Source organism: Ziziphus jujuba, chromosome 5 (assembly GCF_031755915.1).
Source record: "Ziziphus jujuba cultivar Dongzao chromosome 5, ASM3175591v1".
In the NCBI taxonomy this organism is placed as follows: domain Eukaryota; kingdom Viridiplantae; phylum Streptophyta; class Magnoliopsida; order Rosales; family Rhamnaceae; genus Ziziphus; species Ziziphus jujuba.
In genome coordinates, this window is record NC_083383.1 from 31,085,614 (window position 1) to 31,105,243 (window position 19,630).

General features: G+C 32.8%; 4 protein-coding genes and 2 long non-coding RNA genes across 6 annotated transcripts; 1 reads left to right on the forward strand and 5 right to left on the reverse strand.

Moving 5' to 3' along the window:
- Positions 1–17: 17 nt before the first annotated feature.
- Positions 18–1,333, reverse strand: LOC132803900 (uncharacterized). Its single transcript, XM_060817712.1, has one exon. The coding sequence runs from the start codon at positions 882–884 to the stop codon at positions 174–176; it is 711 nt and encodes a 236-aa protein (XP_060673695.1). The 5' UTR covers positions 885–1,333; the 3' UTR covers positions 18–173.
- A 358-nt stretch (positions 1,334–1,691) lies between these two features.
- Positions 1,692–3,128, reverse strand: LOC132803901 (uncharacterized). Its single transcript, XM_060817713.1, has one exon. The coding sequence runs from the start codon at positions 2,690–2,692 to the stop codon at positions 2,060–2,062; it is 633 nt and encodes a 210-aa protein (XP_060673696.1). The 5' UTR covers positions 2,693–3,128; the 3' UTR covers positions 1,692–2,059.
- Positions 3,129–4,413: 1,285 nt separating this feature from the next.
- Positions 4,414–6,122, reverse strand: LOC132803800 (uncharacterized). Its single transcript, XM_060817344.1, has 3 exons — positions 6,065–6,122; positions 5,571–5,981; positions 4,414–5,026 (listed from the first exon to the last, which is right to left on the reverse strand). Exons 1-3 carry the CDS (start codon positions 6,120–6,122, stop codon positions 4,503–4,505), a joined length of 993 nt encoding a protein of 330 aa, XP_060673327.1. The 3' UTR covers positions 4,414–4,502.
- Positions 6,123–8,139: 2,017 nt separating this feature from the next.
- Positions 8,140–8,715, reverse strand: LOC132803801 (uncharacterized). Its single transcript, XM_060817345.1, has one exon. The coding sequence runs from the start codon at positions 8,713–8,715 to the stop codon at positions 8,140–8,142; it is 576 nt and encodes a 191-aa protein (XP_060673328.1).
- Positions 8,716–9,336: 621 nt separating this feature from the next.
- LOC132803648 (uncharacterized) lies at positions 9,337–11,086 on the forward strand. The gene is made up of 3 exons (XR_009638857.1): positions 9,337–9,770; positions 10,026–10,186; positions 10,556–11,086. It is a non-coding gene; the product is annotated as an uncharacterized LOC132803648 (long non-coding RNA).
- Positions 11,087–16,477: 5,391 nt separating this feature from the next.
- On the reverse strand, positions 16,478–18,821 carry LOC132803933 (uncharacterized). The gene is made up of 3 exons (XR_009639220.1): positions 18,303–18,821; positions 17,551–17,633; positions 16,478–16,908 (listed from the first exon to the last, which is right to left on the reverse strand). It is a non-coding gene; the product is annotated as an uncharacterized LOC132803933 (long non-coding RNA).
- Positions 18,822–19,630: the final 809 nt, after the last annotated feature.

Consider the following 19,630-nt stretch of genomic DNA (forward strand, 5'->3'; position numbering starts at 1 on the left):
TAATAATAATTATAAAAAAAAAAAAAAAAAAAAGCCCTCCTCTGTTTTGGATATTCTGGAACTACAAATCAAACCCATTACCAGTATAACCCTTAAATAAATCTATACCACCAAACTCTTTTCTAGTCCCCCTAAAATAACAAAAATTGTCCTCTACAAAAACATAGAGATCTTCAAGACCAAAAATATTTAGAGGCCCGAAGGTGTTTAATAGTGGGCATGTGAATTTTACCCCTGCACTTTTTGAACACCTCCACCAATAACCTGACCAGAAAAGGCCCAGCAGCTGTAATCAAAATATAACGAAACTTGACAGACTCGTTTGGGGTTATGGCAAATATTGCAGACCCATAAGTTACTATCATGGAAATGGTAGCAACCCAAATCTCGAAATGAAATGGGAACCTGTAAGTTAGAGAAATTATGACCAAAATAGCAGAGGAGAGAGCCAAAGTGTTTGATACCAAAAACACATAGAAAGATTTCTTGTGGGAACCATAAATAGCTCTCCCTGCAGTATGCCCATTATCACTGTCTTGCCAAACACCCCCTGGAGGATTCACACCCGCTTGGAATGTCACCGCCGAGATGAGAGCCGCAACCACTAGCAAAACGTTCCGAGCATCGCCGGGAGTGTCTCTCTGTTCATCATATTGGAAGCTTCTGAACCAGCTCCACTCAGATTTTTTTGGGGGGTTTGCCATTTTTTTTCGATTTTGATCTTTTGAGGCAATGATAATGATTAATGTGGCTTGTTCTTCAAGTGGTCTGGTCATACTATATATATATATATATATATATATGACCAACATTGGTGCATAAATTAATTTTGTAGGTCTAGAACTTGAGGGGAAGGTAAGGAGGAAGGAAGTATGAAGTTTCATTACCCAAAAATAGAGAGTAAAATTTGGGTTGACGTGGTGGGTCAATGTTCAAGAAAGACTTCTGCTTTTTGGCAAATTCCTAGATGCTTCACAGATTCTTGTAATGTTCATGAGCTTGCCTGGTGAACTTCCAAGTCCTCATCAATTTTTGGGTTCAAACCGGACCTTTGAGTAGTGGGACCCACTCTAGGAGATGACGTGTAGTGTTACTAGTTCTGTGGTATTAATTACATATTAGAGAAGAAAATGCAAAAGCTTATTGATTGAGTTAAAAAATAAATGCGAATTAATTAAACCTTCCATGGGTTTTGACTGAAATCAGGAGGGTTTGATCAATATGCTACTTACATTAACCATCCAACCTCTCCCTAAAAAAACAATTTTAAATTGCTTTATTCAAATTGCTAGAATTTCTTAGTGAAGTCTGCAACTCTCTTTACCTAGTTAATATTATCAGTTCTGTATTCTTTAATGTTCAATCGTCCAAAAGAGAAACCTAGTTGAAATAATAATATGTTATGGGCATTCATCAAAAAAATTAATAATAATAATATGTGATTGGCATCTCTTAGAACTTTGAAGTCAAAGTGCCACGGGGCCCATAACAATAATATTAAACAGTATAAAAATACACTATTGATGACATTGATTTTTTTTATGTACTTTTTGTCTTTTACAAGGCCGTCTCACTTGATTTTGAGTGCCACTATTTACTCTTTTTTCTTTCTTTTTTTGGGTAATAATTGCTATTATCTACTTGAGCTGCTAAATGAGTGAAATATTATTTGGTAATTAATAGACTAAAAGTGAAAAAAAATCACAATCACTTATTTCAAAAGTTACCACATGCGCCTTAACATACCTATATACATACATTTTCACTACAACTAAGCATACATAATAATCTCTTGAATATAATCTATTATAACATATGAACTGTCTTCTAATACATCATGACTCAAAACTCCCTCTGTTTTGCAAAATAATCTCTACAGATTTTTTTTTTTTTTTTTTTTACTTTTTTTGATTAATTAATAGTAACTTTACAAATTCAACCTATTACAACACACTTATCTCCATATCAAAAATATAAATAACTATAGCACCACGTACATCTCTATTCCCCTAATTTCAAAAATTTTCCTCTTAAGTGAAATTTTTCCTCTTAACTATTACTATACGTTTTCTTGATTATCACCATCACCATCACCATCACCATCATCCTCATCAGTGGTTGAATGGGGTTCTATAGTGGGATTATTGGAAGTCTTACTCTTATACCTTATCAACATCTCGACCACAAATCTTATTAGAAAAGGCAAAGCAGCAGCACTCAAGATGTACCGAAACTTGACAGATTCATTAGGGGTTATAGCAAATATTGAAGAACCATAAGTAATGATCATGGAAACAGTAGCAACCCAAATCTCGAAATGGAAAGGAAACCTGTAAGTCAAAGAGATTATGACCAAGATAGCCGAAGAAAGAGCCAAAGTGTTGGCAATCAAGAACACATAGAAAGATTTCTTGTGGGAAGCATAGATGGCTCTTCCAGCGTTATGACCATGACCACCGTCTTGCCAAACACCTCCTGGAGGATTCACACCGGCTTGGAAGGTCACTGCTGTGATGAGAGCTGCGACTATTAGCAAAACGTTGCGAGCATCGCTTGGAGTGTCTTTCTCTTTATCATATTGTAAGCTTCTTGCGAACCAAAATCGTCCATTCCTTTTTGGTGGTACTGATGCGTTTGCCATTTTTGTTTCCTTTTGAGAAATTGATTGCTGGTCTTTGGGTGAGTATGCCATTTCTCTATCTACCCTCTAGATCAGCAAAAAATCGTCACTGATCCGTGAAGCGGTCTATGCTTTATATATATATATATGAATATTTTATGAATATTTTTTTATTTAATTTAGTGGGTCAACTTCTGTGTGGTTGCTAAAACGAAGGAGGAAGGAAATGTAGACGAGGTACAGATTTTCAATTAACGTGCCACTATCCGTATCACACACGAAAATGCTAGGGAGAAGTCCCCTCACCAAAGATCAAACATTTGTGGCCATTAGATCAAATCGTACAAATCTAATGCTATTATGTGGGAAAGATTTCGTTTAAAATAGCAGATATCTATATATATATATATATATATATTATCAATTTGAGCAATGTTGGTTTCTGTTTGACACAGGGTTAATTTTCCAAACACTTTTTTGGAGGAATTTTCATTTCATTGGTTACCAATTTAGTTCTATTAAATAAGAATTAGTCTTTGATGAAAAAAAAAAAAAAAGGTAAGAATAAATCTGTCATTTGCTTGTTATCCAAAATTTTATATTAACATCAAGTAGTTACTATGTAAATATTGTATATTTGTACAGTTTGGGATGTATACACGTGGCACTATATAAGTACATAGAAGACTTGTTAAAATGGGCCTTAAAAGTCAATATGCAGTGTAGTTTGGGAAATAGACAAAGGACAGAGTCAATAACTAAGGAATGAAGACCAAGAAAAGCAGAAACGCGGACAATATATATATATATATATATATATAATAAAATAAATACACGGCCATGGGGGCAGAAGGAGGTACTTTCTTAGATGCTTCGCAAATTCTGTTCACTGTCTGTGATTTCATCAATGAATAAATAAAATTTAAAAGAAAGGTCCACTATCAAAAAAAAAAAAAACAATTATATATGTTTCAATATTTTTATGTGTTTTGCATAAAAATAAAATAAAATAAAAAAATACTCAAATGAGTTTAAATATTATGATAAAGGGGGATAAGATCATAAATCAATATTATTGATTGTCTACTATGTCACCATTTACTCAACATATATAAAATTATGTATTAATTAAACTAATTGTTTTGGATGTGGGCTTCCAAAATAAATATTAAAATAAAAATGTTCTAAGCTTATATATATTATTAATTTCAATTGTTTTGATATTATTATTATTAAAGTATTTAAACTCAGATCATCGTTGATAAGGCTGGCACTGGATTTGCCACGAGTCTTCCAAAGGGACAATTTGAGTTGTTTATAAATGTTTTTCTTCTATATAGGAATAAAGATTGATATAATATTTTAAAACTCTAACTATAAACCAACATTAATGCTGAAATTTCCACGAGCTAAATTTTGACTTTATATAATATATAACTAGATATAAGACGTTAATTAAAAAGGGCACCAACAATTTGTGATACAGTACAATTTTTTTTTTTTTTCCTCGCCGAAAGTGATACAGTACAAATTTTTCTATATGGCATTGTTCATATATATGTATATTTTTACCTTATATAGAAAGATTGTGAAAGAGGGTAAGAAAACTTTTTTATTCTTTTTTTTTTTTTTATTGGCCCAAAGTCGTTAGACTAGTTTAAAAATCAGATAATAAATTTAACAATTTAAACTCATCACTCACCTAAATGATTCATATATATATATATATATATATATATAAATCTGTAGCACCAAACACAAGCATTGTTATTCCTCCAATGAATCAACAACATGTATCATACATTCAAAGATACATGCATATACATACACACACAAATTACATAATCTTCATAAGCACCTTCGATACTGGTGTAAATAGGCTTTAATTTATGCTGGAATTGTTGGACGGTTTACATTTGAACCTTGTGAACACCTCGACCACGAGTCTTATGAGAAAAGGCACACCAGCAGCAGACAAAATGTATAGAAACTTGACAGATTCATTTGGGGTAATGGCAAATATTGCAGATCCATAAGTTATGATCATAGAAATAGTAGCAACCCAATTCTCGAAATGAAAAGGAAACCTGTAAGTCAAAGAGATGATGACCAAGATTGCAGAGGAGAGAGCCAAAGTGTTTGATATCAAAAACACATAGAAGGACTGTTTGTGCGATGCATAGATTGCTCTCCCTGCCATGTGTCCATTCTCATTGTCTTGCCAAACACCCCCTGGAGGATTCACACGCGCTTGGAATGTCACTGCTGTGATAAGTGCCACAACTATTAGCAAACCGTTCCGAGCATCGCTTGGAGTGTCTCTGTTTTTATCATATTGGAAGCTTCTGAACCAAAACCATTCACGCTTTTTGGATGGTGATGAATTTGCCACTTCTCTCTTTTCCTCTTCAGCAAATCATGGCTTTTACTTGAAGGGGGTCTATGCATAAATACATATATATATATATATATATATATTTGGAAAAGAGATTGTGATTTGTATCATATAATTCATTTCAATGTTTTATTTTTTTGGATCAACTTGTGGGGTTGGTCAGTGGGGAAGGAAGAAAGAAAATGTAAACAGGGTATATTTTAATTAATATACTGTTAGCTATATCAGATACCAAATACTTAGTGAATTGGGCAATATTTGGTGAAAAAAGGACTCGCAGACAATTTGTTGAGGCATATCTAATTGTGAGGGAGTGTCAAACCCCGGCCTTCTGTCATTGGTTGGTCATCATTTGGTACAGGTTTATATGGAAAAAAAAAATAAATGTGAATATATATAGCACCAAATATAAAGTAACCATCGATCCAAAAAAACAAAAAAAAAAAAAAGGAAAAAAACACAATAGTAACCATTTTATTATCCCTCCAAAGTGATAAAACATTGTGAATATATAAAAATACATTAATTAAATATTATCCATCTCTACATTATCACCCACATTACTAGGCAACTGGGGCTCTACATTGGAATTGGAAATTTGACCTTTGCACCATTTGAACACCTCCACAATGAATCTCACGGAGAAAGGCCCCGCAGCAGCAATCAAAATATGACGAAACTTGATAGATTCATTAGGAGTTATGGCAAATATTGCAGAGCCATATGTTATGACCATGGAAACTGTGGAAACCCAAAGCTCGAAATGAAAAGGGAATCTGTAAGTCAGGGAAACTATGACCAAGATTGATGAAGAAAGAGCCAGAGTGTTGAATATCAAGAACACATAAAAGGATTCCTTTTGGGAAGCATAAATGGCTCTTCCAGCAGTATGACCATTATCACTGTCTTGCCAAACACCCCCTGGAGGATTCACACCAGCTTGGAAGGTCACTGCTGTGATGAGGGCTGCAACTATTAACAAAACGTTACGAGCATCGGCCGGTTTGTCCTCCTTCTTGTTGTATTGGAACGATTTGAACCACGTCCACCTGCAGGCTTGTTTTTGTGTGGAATATCCGCCATTTCTTTCTCCTCAGCTGAAACCATGGTGATGGCTAATTTTTCAATGATATAGGTCTATATGTATATGGCTATATATATATACATGAAGCTATAGCGCGCTAGATAAATGAATTTGAACATTGTTTTTATCATTGATTAAAAAATTAATGTATTATGTTTTCTTATGGGTCAACATGTAATGTTTGTCAGTGGGAGGGAAGGAGATGAATCTAATTTTGAAAGTTTTATTTTCTATGCATGGGTACAAATACAATTTAGTTTTTACTCATCAAATATTTGACAAAAAATTTGAAAATCAATTATAAGGTTAATATATATTCTTTTTGTTCTTTTTAATTTTTCATGTTAGATTGTTTTTGAAAAAAAATTAATTAACAGTAATCTCTCATCTAATTTCGTATTAAAAATTGATAAAAAAAATATTAATTACTGTAATTTTAATTATTTGTTCAATGGATCTAAAAATAAGTAATTAAGAAATGCTTTTGGTGGTTTGTATAAAACTTTTGCATTTTAGTGTTTAGGTCATAGTAAAAATAAAAATACTATTTATCATCACTGATAATAATTATCATGAAAAGTACATGTAATATGATAATTTAAATCATTATTGTTAAAAAATTTATTTTTAAATTTTTAAAATAAAAAATAATAAAATTAAATATATCTCAATTGATATTTGAGAAGTTCTACTACAATGCCAAAAAATCTTAATACAGTCTCCAAATTTTTTATTTTCTAAATTATCCTTTTATTTATGTATTTTTTTTTTAGATTTTTTTTTTTAAGTGCTGTTTTTTGCAGGATTAAAATTTATTTTCACAACCCATTTTTATATGAAATTGCTAAAGCATCCTCTTCTCTTTTCTCTTTGCTCTGTCTGACGGTCTCTACCTCCATATTCATCACTCATTGCCCGGCGGCTTGCCATGAACACCAGCATTTTTTTGGAACGAACCCACAGTATCTGCTTTACTTTTTTTACATTTGTATCTGCTTCAATGGTACTTTCTCTTTCTCTCTATCTCGTAGATGTTTCGTTTCTTTGAGATTTGAAATTGGTATAACTAGGAAAAAATAGTGTCAGTGAGAGGATGAACAAGACCCACACTCTCTGTGTGAGGCATGGATACCGCAGCTTCCATCTCCAAAAGAGTTGTTGTTTTGGAGAAAGCCCGAGATATTTTATTTGGTTTCTGTTTTAAATCCTATACTTCTCTTGATGAGTTTTCACTGTTATGAGTTGTGCTACTATTTGATCTTTTAGCAGTTTCCCACGTAACAGGGCAAGGGGTAAAAAATTTTAGGACAAAAAACCGACCCAAAAATAAAAAGATACTTATGTAAATTTGAATAATATTACAGTGTAAAAAGAAAATTAGATAATGCGAAAAGCAATACTCTTAATATTTACTATATAATTTGGTAAGCGTCACCAATAATAACAAATAGTAAAATTTTATTAAAAAAAAAATAAGTAAAAACTAAATGTGACTTAGGTATTTACCATAAGAAATGCTGACATGGTTTTTTTTTTAATTTTTAAAACAAAACTATATATATATATATATATATATATATATATATATATATATTGTTTAAAGAAATTGAACCTCTTAGTAGGATTCGTTGGCTCAAAAGCTATTCAATTCGATGGATCATCGTCAGCCCGCGTGTCTTTACAACCTTATAATAAAAACTACTCCGCAAGTCCATCATGCAATTTTTATTTGAGATATCCAATAAAAATTTGTTATTAGAAATATAAATCTAAAATTGAATATGAATTACCAGAAAATCTAAAATTTAAAGAGATTCTTAACGTACATATATATTTCTTGAAAATTTATTCATAAAAATATAGCTAAAAGTAATTCTTTGAATAAACTATGACCCTCAAACCTCTCCTCTCGCCCCAATTAGTGCTGACTGAAATATGAACCTACAAAACTAAATGTAGCACCAAACAAAAAGAATAACCAGTTTAATTTATTCCTCCAAAATGATTAAAAAAAAAAAAAATTTGTGTATAATACATTACTTAAACATTAGACATCTCCACATTATCATCCACATTACTAGCCAATCGAGGCTCTACACTGGAATTGGAATTTTGACTTTTGCACCATTTGAACACTTCCCCAATGAATCTCACCAGAAAAGGCAGAGCAGCTGTAGTCAAAAGGTATCTAAACTTAGATTCATTAGGAGTTATGGCAAATATTGCGGACCCATAAGTTATGACCATGAAAACTGTGGAAACCCAAAGCTCAAAATGAAAAGGGAATCTGTAAGTCAGGGAAATTATGACCAAGATTGATGAAGAAAGTGCCACAGTGTTTGATATAAAAAACACATAAAAGAATTCCTTGTGGGAAGCATAAATGGCTCTTCCTGCTGTATGGTCTTTATCACTGTCTTGCCAAACACCCCCTGGAGGATTCACATCCGCTTCGAATATCACTGCCGTGATGAGGGCTGCAACTATTAGCAGAACGTTACGAGCATCGGCAGGTTTGTCGTCCTTCTTGTTGTATTGGAATGTTCTGAACCATGTCCACCCTGCACGCTTGTTTTTGTGTGGATTTGCCATTTCTCTTTCTTGATCTGAAGCCATGGTGATGATGACTAATCTTTCAAAGTTGTGTATGTGCTTAGATATAATATATGTGCATGTGTGCATATATATATATATATATATATATATATTTGTCTTATTGGTTGGTCAAAATGTAATGTTGGCTGGTGGGGTGGGAAGGGGAACAAACTAATAATTTTGCAGTTTCATTTTCCATGCAGGGTATAATATAGTATTTACTTGTATCAAATTTTTGGCTAAAAATTTGAAAATCAATTAATAGGTTAATATTTTTGTTTTTTTCTTTTTAAATTATTAACTTTAGAATTTTTTTTCTTTTTTTTTTAAATTATAAACAATAATCTGTCATCTCATTTTGTGTTGAAAATTTTATTAGAGGAAAGATTATTAATTGCTCTAATTGAATTATTAGACAGACATCTTGGGCTTAATGGGCCTAGCCAGAAATTAATTAAGAAACATTTTTGGTGGCCTGTCAAGAAACTTTTGACAATGGGGGTCATATTAAGGGGAATTTAGCCCAATACCCACAAAAATAGAGGGCTAATGATATTTACCCCTTCTTCGTCAAGTTTTTTTTATCTACCCCTTGCTTCCTATTTTTCCCCTACTAAAACAAAAAATTACTTTACTTTTCCTTTTTTCATTCTTAAAGCCAATAATTCCGGGTTCCTGCACCTCCGCTTTCCTTTCTTTCTTCTTGCCTGAGAAAACCCACAAATAATCCCATTAAAAATCCTGCTCGACCTCTTTTTTCCTTTCCCCCATGAAAAATCAAATTTACACCTTTTTGATTTTTTCTATGTGAATTCTTAGCTAATATTGCTGTATCGGTGGCCTTGATATGTAATTGGTGCTTTGTAGGGTAATTTGCAAGTTGCAAATTTATATGCTGGTACCGACAGTGTAGAGCTCAAAGGCATGAAATAATTGCTGAATTGAATTATTTCTTAAGGCATTGTATCTGCAAGTTGCAAGTGTATATTCTTTTCTCAAAGAAGCCGTTCCTGGCATTTTTAGAATCCACCGGCTACTCTCAAGAAGATGTGCTCCTTCAGAAGCCCAAAGCTGGGGTATGTATAGCTTCAAATCATTCTTAATCAGAATGCTTAAATCACCCTTGAATCAGGCTTTCTGATCTAGATTCAGATGTGGGTTAATATCAGTTACTGAGTAGTATAATGCTTGCAGCTCCTGAAGCCTACTTTCACAATTATATGTGATAAAGATTCAAAACGCTTCCTTTGATAAAGATTCAAAATACTTCCTTTTATTGATTCGTGGAACCCATAGTATCAAAGATACACTAACAGCAGCTAGTGGTGCAGTAGTACCTTTCCTCTCTTTTATTTTGCATGATGGTGGGATAAGCAATTTGGTTCTGGTTTTTGCATATTGTGGGATGGTTGTTGCTGCTCGTTGGATTGCTAAGCTCAACACTTCATCCTTGCTTAAGGCTCTCAATGACTATCCTGACTACAAAGTTAAGGTAAACAACATTTATTTTATCTAAGAAATAAGTTAATTTCTTATTCAATTGCATATGATCTTGTTTCTCATTATGATACTATAGGAATGTTGTCTGAAATTTCACATGCTTGGGCTTGATTGGGTTGCCCCCTTTATAAAAGGTTACATGAGTGTAGAAAGATATATATATTGTCACTTAGCACACAATACTTGCTTTGTAATGCATTCATGTAAGGTTTTGTCTGAAAACTCATTGTTTTAAGGTTTTATGTCATATGTTCTAAGTTGTCACATAGAAAAATACATTTAGATGGCTGCATAAAAAGTTTCTATGGGCTATATGTAAATGAAACTAGTTCTGTATATTGACTTCCTTTAAATGTTCTAGGCTTCTAGGATCACTTAGTGTACAAAGGACACCAAATGTTCTTGTACAAAAGAGAACAAATATCTGCTACAGATTTGTGGGGTGCATTTCAAGCCAAGGATATGGAGAATTTAATGACATTAGATCCATTACTATTATGGTCGATTATATTGTTCCAGCAGTTCTTCAACAACTTGGCATGCTGAAATACAGTTCAAAGCTTGCCAAATTGATTGTGGCTAATAATGAAATAGATTCAGGCAGTGAGGAGGAAGTTAAGCTATGGACTTGCTCCATATATGCTGTGGAGAGGATGAAGGAGTTGATCAGTAAAAAATCAGGGAAGTAGGTGCTGAGCAATTTAGTACTTGTATATTTCCTTTTGGTATTTCAATGATTTTCACTCTTTTTGTTTAGATCAATCTATGTCCTATTTTTTTTCTTTTCCTTTTTTTTTTTTTCCCAGTAGTATATATAATCTTTCTCTTTGTTTTCTCAGTGTTTTCCCGTTATTTTTATTTATTTATTTATTTATCTAGTTGTTTAAATCATGTGACTTTTGTATTTAGGTGCTTAGTGTGGAGTTAGACCTTTGGCTTTGGTCTTTTGGCATTCAATTTCCATCTCTGCACACCACTGAACACTTTCAACATATTACTGAGCTCACCATATCCGATGGTGTCCTTCTTAATTTATGCTTCTAACTGTAAGATTATAGGAACTAGCATAGTAAGTTTTGGGGCGAAGTCATTAGAAAGATGTGTTTATAAATTCCTCGCATCTATTGTTCTGTTTGCATGGTTGTAGCTTTTCTTAATTTTGAGAAGTACTACTAATATTAGCCTTGAGTTGATGAACCAAAAACTTATTGTTTTAAAAATTGAACATTTGATATGTTGCTATTACCTATTTTGAGATATCTGTCACTTGTATTTTTCTATTCGCTGTAAAAAAATTAGTGGCTTTGTAATGTCGCAGTAGGTGTCATAGCTTTTCATGTTATTTTTAATTTATGTTTAACAACTCTATATGCACCTTGAACCTCTAGATTATATTTCATTGTTTGCCCTTTAAAGATGACAAAATAGAATTGCTAAAACTTTTAAAACATCTTCAGCAGGTGTCTGTTTATAGGCTTTAGATTCACTAAACATTTGATATTATACAGAATTACATGTAGTAGCAACGAAATTAATTGTTTTTGTACGTGGATTGGATTAATATACATTAATTCAAATAACAAAGTAAAAAAAAAAAAGCATTGGAAGAAGTGAAAAAATGACAAATTAACTTCATTATCGACAGGCAATCGGTACTACCGATGGAAAAAATCGGTAATCCAATTAATTATTTTACTACTTGATGGAAAATTTACCTATGGATCAACGGTAATTGTCAATTGTTAATTTTTTCAATTGAACTCACCACAATTCAATACAACCTTTGATAATGTGTATTTACACCAAGAACATGCTAAATGGAATTTTATTTCATTATAAAAATGAAGGTAAATACAGTTGACAAATTTTTTGACTCCCACAAATCCCCTAATGTGTGTTTTGTGCAACAACATGCAAAATATACATTCATCAATGATCCTAAACAGCAAAATCCCCATAAAATTTGGAAAAAGTTTTAAAATTGTCAAAAAAATTTGATTACCGTCGGGCCTTTTGTAATTACCGATGAAACCTTCGATAATTTTTCCAGCAAGGACAATTTGATTACCAATGGTTTCATCGGTAATTACCGAACCGAAGGCCTAACGGTAATCAAACGGGTGGCTAATATTGATTTAGATTTCCCATTTTCAAAAGAAAAAGTCAAAGAGTAGTTTTAAATTCTCCAAGATTCTTCATATGCTATCACCATTAGTGCAAGTACCTTAAACATTTTTTAGCACAAGAAGAATTACATGTATCATGCAATCAGATTAATCCAATCAAACAACCAATATCAACCAGGAAGACCAGATTGTTTATACCTTTATGTACCTTCCAAATTTAGTTCCTTGATCTTTTCTAATAGTGGAACAACAGGCTGCATGACAATATAGATAGCAACCTTTGTCGTATTACCATGAAACGTTTTAGTCTCCATACTATAAAGGAATGATAAAATATTTGGATGTTTGACTAGTAACAGAAGGATAAAATAGCTAGACAGGGAAACAAAACATGTATTAAAGCTTTAGAAAAATAGGCATACTATCAAACAAAATCTATGGACTCTGAAAAAACAACCATGTTGAGTTAATGCTTGATAAAACTAAAAATTTAAACATTTTGTTACAAAAATATTACACTTAAATTTAATCAGATTATTGGATTTCAAATTTCAAGGATGTAAGAATCTTTCATATCAATTCCCTCTTTGATTTTGATAGGTGTATGTGACAAGAAAATCCATAATGCATCAATCCGCTAATATCTAAATTCAAAAAAGTAGCAACCAAAAGTTACTTATTTCCTTTAATGTGGTTTTGCAGCATATTGACACTATTTTGTATTTCATACGAAAAAGGCGGTTTAATAATGGGAAGATGTTCACCAACACCTGTGCCATATTAGACATGTTATTTTGGGTAAGATGATGGGATGTTACTAATGTTATCTTAATATGCTAAACCTATCTTTACTAATGACAACCGTTGAAAAAAAAAAAAAAGAAAAAGAAAAAAAAACCCTCGGTTGTGGTAAAAATTAAAGCAAAGATGATTACCGATGGTGCATCGATAATTCCCGATTCACCATCGGTAATTACAGAAACGCTTTTGGTAATATGAAAAATTACCACGGTTTCGTCGGTAATTACCGAGGGTGTACAGTCAATCACATTTTACCAATTTTTTAGGCCCCACAAGTCCCATAACGTGTGTTGAATGCAAAAACATGCAAAATAGGGATTCTAAAATTATACTAAGGAGAGAAAATCCCAAAATTTCATAAAAGTGTCTCAAATTTTGCAAAAAAATTGGATAACTGTTCACCCTCGGTAATTCCCGAGGAAAGTGTCGGTAACCAACACATACCCTCTGGAAAAATTACCGATGGTTTCGTCGGTAATTACCGAGGGTGTACAGTCATCAAATTTTTTTGCAAAATTTGAGACACGTTTATGAAATTTTGGGATTTTCTCTCCTTAGTATAATTTTAGAATCCCTATTTTGCATGTTTTTGCATTCAACACACGTTATGGGACTTGTGGGGCCCAAAAAATTGGTAAAATGTTATTAACTGTACACTTTCGGTAATTACCGACGACACCGTCGGTAATTTTTCCAGAGGGTATTTGTACGTTACCGACGGTTTCCTCGGGAATTACTGAGGGTGAACAGTCATCCAATTTTTTTGCAAAATTTGAGACACTTTTATGAAATTTTGTAATTTTATCTCCTTAGTATAATTTTAGAATCCCTATTTTGCATGTTTTTGCATTCAACACACATTATGGGACTTGTGGGGCCCAAAAAATTGGTAAAATATGATTGACTGTACACCCTCAGTAATTACCGACGAAACCATCGGTAACTTTTCCAGAGGGTATGTGTTGGCTACCGACGGTTGCCTCGGGAATTATCGAGGGTGAACAGTTATCCAATTGTTTTGCAAAATTTGTGACACTTTTATGAAATTTTGTAATTTTCTCTCCTTAGGATAATTTTTTAGAATCCATATTTTTCATTTTTTTGCATTCAACACACGTTATGGGACTTGTGGGGCCCAAAAAATTGGTAAAATGTGATTGACTGTACACCCTCGGTAATTACCGACGAAACCGTCGGTAATTTTTCCAGAGGGTATGTGTTGGCTACCGACGGTTTCCTCGGGAATTACCGATGGTGAACAGTTATCCAATTTTTTTGCAAAATTTGAGACACTTTTATGAAATTTTGTAATTTTCTCTCCTTAGTATAATTTTAGAATCCCTATTTTGCATGTTTTTGCATTCAACACACGTTATGGGACTTGTGGGGCCCAAAAATTTGGTAAAATGTGATTGAATGTACACCCTCGGTAATTACCGACGAAATCGTCGGTAATTTTTCCAGAGGGTATGTGTTGGTTACCGACAGTTTCCTCGGGAATTACCGAGGGTGTACAGTCATCCAATTTTTTTGCAAAATTTGATACACTTTTATGAAATTTTGTAATTTTCTCTCCTTAGTATAATTTTAGAATCCCTATTTTGCATGTTTTTGCATTCAACACACGTTATGGGACTTGTGGGGCCCAAAAAATTGGTAAAATGTGATTGACTGTTCACCCTCGGTAATTACCGACGAAACCGTCGGTAATTTTTCCAGAGGGTATGTGTTGGTTACCGACGGTTTCCTCGGGAATTACCGAGGGTGTACAGTCATCCAATTTTTTTGCAAAATTTGAGACACTTTTATGAAATTTTGGGATTTTCTCTCCTTAGTATAATTTTAGAATCCATAGGTTGCATGTTTTTGCATTCAACACACGTTATGGGACTTGTGGGGCCCAAAAAATTGGTAAAATGTGATTGACTGTACACTTTCGGCAATTACCGACGAAACCGTCGGTAATTTTTCCAGCAACTACAAATTGATTACCGTAGGTTTCATCGGTAATTACCAAAGACCCTACGGTAATCAAATTTTTGTGCCAATTTGAGAACATTTTCATAACATTTGGGGTTTTTTCTCCTTAGGATCATTGAAAAATGTATATTTTGCATGTTTTTGCAGTTAACACACATTAGGGGACTTGTGGGGGCCAAAAAATTGGTAAAATGTGATTACCATAGGGGTTTCGGTAATTACCAATGAAACCTATGGTAATTTTTCCAGTAACTACAAATTGATTACCATAGGTTTCATCAATAATTATCGAAGGCCCTACGGTAATCAAATTTTTGTGCCAATTTGAGAACATTTTCAGAACGTTTGAGGTTTTTTCTCCTTAGGATCATGGAACAATGTATATTTTGCATGTTGTTGCATTTAACACACATTAAGGGACTTGTGGGGGCCAAAAAATTGGTAAAATGTGATTACCATAGGGATTTTGGTAATTATCGATGAAACCTACGGTAAGTTTTCCAGCAACTACAAATTGAATGTTTTCACTTATTAATGTCATTTTTTCTCTTACTTTGTCAACATTTATCATTAATAAAGCTAGATTTAGCATATTCTCGGTGGAAACACACACGATTGAAGTTGTCAAACGGAATTGTGGTGATTCTTTTACGACGGTGGACAAATGTCAATTACCGACGATGCATCGGTAATTACCATTGGACAGTAATAGCATCCATGAAACGGTAAGAAACCTACTAAAAACTGAACAAATAACTGAACATAGAATGATATTTTAGAAACACAATACAACAGATGACTTTGCCAACAAAACAACACATAAAACCAACGTCTATTATGCCAAAACACATGTTACACGGTTGAGCTACTAATTGCATTCCTTACTACATTGCATAACACACGCATACCGCATAACATGCCCCTATTGTCTTTTATTCACCATCGTATACAAAGTTTTCCAGAAAGGTTAGTAATCTTGTAAGGTTGCAAAAAAAGAGGTAGATTATTGATGGTTCGCTCGTTGGTAATCTTGTTCATTTCTAATTTTTGAATTTTTTTGATCATATTTTTGTGTGTTTTCTTTTGTTTACCATGATTCTCATCATAAAATGAAGTTGCATTGAGCACAAATCTTGGTGTAAATAAACGTTATCAAAGTGTATAAGAAGTAAACCTTGGCATGTTTACAAGTTAGGTTCTGCTCAGCATAAGGTCAAAATGTAGTTATTTTTACCACCTCACCAGAAATGAAGGCATATGCAAAGGACCCCAGCAATAAAGCACTGACACTCAAGGATGTTTTAGGATTCAAAGCGTGTTGCATGGAGATTAATAAACAAAATAACTGAAGCAGATCAGAGTGTATAAGAATAATATAGAAAACATATTAAAGTGAGCTTCCATTATTTGCTTATAATGTACAGAAGTATTATACAATAACATCATTGAAAAGGTACAAATACTACTTGGACATGAATCATAACTACACTAGTGCTCATTATTTTACTAAGAGTGGTAACAACTCATCGTTAAGGCACAGTAAAAAAGATGCAGGGTCATTATCAACACTTCATCTTTGGAAAATTATAAACATATATACAAGTAGGAAAGCTGGCTTTCCATAAAATTATTGCTCTTCACTAACTTCAAAAGAATGATCTAGCTACCAGATATGAGCTGTTCAGGATGTTAAACATTCCAACATATTGTATTGCTGCTGGCATGCAATCACGTTAAATAGAAACTTCAAACTTTTCCATGTTTGTGTTGCTGCCTTATTCTACACCTCTCACATCATCTCAGATACCTGCATTTGGAGGAAACCGAGGAGAGCTCATTTTAAATTTAAGGAATAAAAACAAGCAACTGCTTTTTTCACCTAAACAATTAACAGCCAGTCCTCTAGTGGTCATATGGAAATCAGAATTTGAAAATAACATTTATTATCATAATAAAAATAATGAAAAATGTATTTTCTTGTCAGGTTGCTTAAGGTTTTAGTTCTTTCGCAAATTCTTCTTCTGTTTGACACTAGCATATCCACTTTGTAGGGAAAACAATTTCTTTAATTTATTATGCCTTTTTGAAGTACCAATCGCTTGTGCAAGGAATTACATCAAGAATGAGTATTAAAAAGAAAATATAAGAATTGTAAGAAAAAAAGGAGTAGGAATTGGTTCAATGATCACACTAAGTATATTTCATTGTTTAATATATATATATATATATAATATGGTGTGATAAGACGAAGCTTAAGGAATTTCAAATCATTTCAAGATCTTGATGTGGAAAGACATGAGCTCATAAATGCAACTAAAAAATTTATGTATTGTACAAATAGAAAAGCATATATACAATATTAGAGCTTAGTTTCTAAAAAATGGCTTTGGGGGACAAAAAAAAAAAGAAAAGAAAAAAAAAGGTAAGAAAAGATACTTGTTTTCCTTACCACTTTACAATTGAATTCTCATCACTGCCATCCATTCCAAGACGAGGGTCAAATATTGAAATCCTCAATTAACAATATCCACCCTTCAAATATTTAAGGAAGATGTATATTTACCATAAAGTGATACTTTAAAATGTATAAAAAATTTCAAGGTGGGCAATGTAAAAAAAACATGACCACTGAAGTAGGGTATAAAAATAAAAAAACAGCTACAAAAGTGTTGGAAGACCAATTTTAATAAATACATAAATTTAAGCTGCTAGGCATCAAAATATAATTCAAGGCAACTAGGGATATGTAGCACAATTATTCGAGAAATATGCACAAATCATAGATAATTTCTATCCAATTGAAGGATAAACAGAAAAGTTAATAACAAATAAGAAGGTATCAAAAGACTAGTTTATTTAATACAGAACCCGGTAATTTAACTTTTTAACCTCGACAGAAATTCAAGTTGATATATAAATTAGGAACAGAAAAGAGCTTAATTCCAATAATCAATATATTACATGGGGACTGCATAAATAATCATAGCCCAAATTACACAATTGCCTAATTTGCAGGTTTCATAGGCAAAGTAAACAATAAGTCATTTTAGTTCATGCTCTGCCTTCCTAATATAATATCTTTTAAAATGAAAATCAAGCAAGAAATCAATAAAATGTCATTTAACATAGAGCAAGCATACAAAGGACATAGAGCAAGCATAAAAAGGTTATCCAGTTAACACTTATCATAATAAGACCCACCTAATAAGTCTTCGATCACCTTCATTGTTTGACCATACTGCTTGCAAGGAATTATCTTGGTATATGATCAGATTAGCGTAAATACCTAACTGAAAACAAAATTGAAAACACAGTGGGTCATTTTTTAAAGCTATGACAAAAAACCTTACAATAAGATTGGCAAGAGCAGTCTCCTTCACTGCGCTCTCTTCCTTGCTCGCCATTACTTCATCGTTTCCTCTCTCTCTCTCTCTCTCTGTTTTTATTTTGTTTGGGATCTGACCGCTTCAGTTCAGCGTCTAATGCTCACACATTTGAATACTTAGACACCGTCGTCGATTACGTTTGAATCGGAAATTCAAAACTCAAACCCTAACCCTAAATCTAGTGTTTCTGGGGGAAGGATGAGGAAGGAGAAGAGAAGAGTTGGCGAAGATTTTGAAGGAGTATAACTCGAAGGGAAGTGAAAGAAAGAAAAAAACAGAGAAGGGAACAATGGACTTTTTGCTTAATTTGTTTTTAATATCTCAAAAGGGTACTATAGGAATATTAAAAAATAAAAGGGCAAAATAAAAAAGTTTAGAATCGAGTGGGTAGATATCATTAGGAGGACTCTGACAGGGGTAAAGGGCCAAATTCCCCTCATATTAAAGGAAATAGTAAAGAAAGGCTATGCTGACTTGGTCAATCATCAAGCAATGAGCAAGGAAAAGAGGCAGATTCTTGGATGCTTCATAAAATTTTATAATGTTTCACTGAGCTTTTTTTTTTTTATTTTTGGGTCAATAATAATGTTTCGCTGAGCTGTACATATGAAATTAGTACAATTTTTTTTTTTTTATTTGGATACAGAGTGGAATTTGATTTCCCTCGAAAAAGTATAATACTCTAACATGCTACATTAATTAAGTTTGGTCCACTTATAAGATAATAAATCATGTTAAGTTGCTAAATATATGTCACCGCTTTTCTCAACATATATAAACATTAATCTAGTTAGCTAATACATCTTTTACCATAAACAAAAAATTATAAAGAAAAAGTTAAACTACCGTGAAGAAAACAATGTGAACATGCATGCATAGACCTAGTCACCCCAGCACAGGTTAAGTGATCAATAAATACTCTGCAAGTCCATCATGAAATTTTCATCTGTGACATCCAATAAAAACTTAATATTAGAAATTCAAATCTGGAATTGAATATAAATTACCATGAAAAAAAAAATTATATATATATATATATATATATATATGTAGCCTCTCTTTTTGAAGGACAAAAATTATAATCGATTTATGGTTGTTTGCCAAAAAAAATATGGTTTTTTAAACCAGGAGTTTTGTAGACGT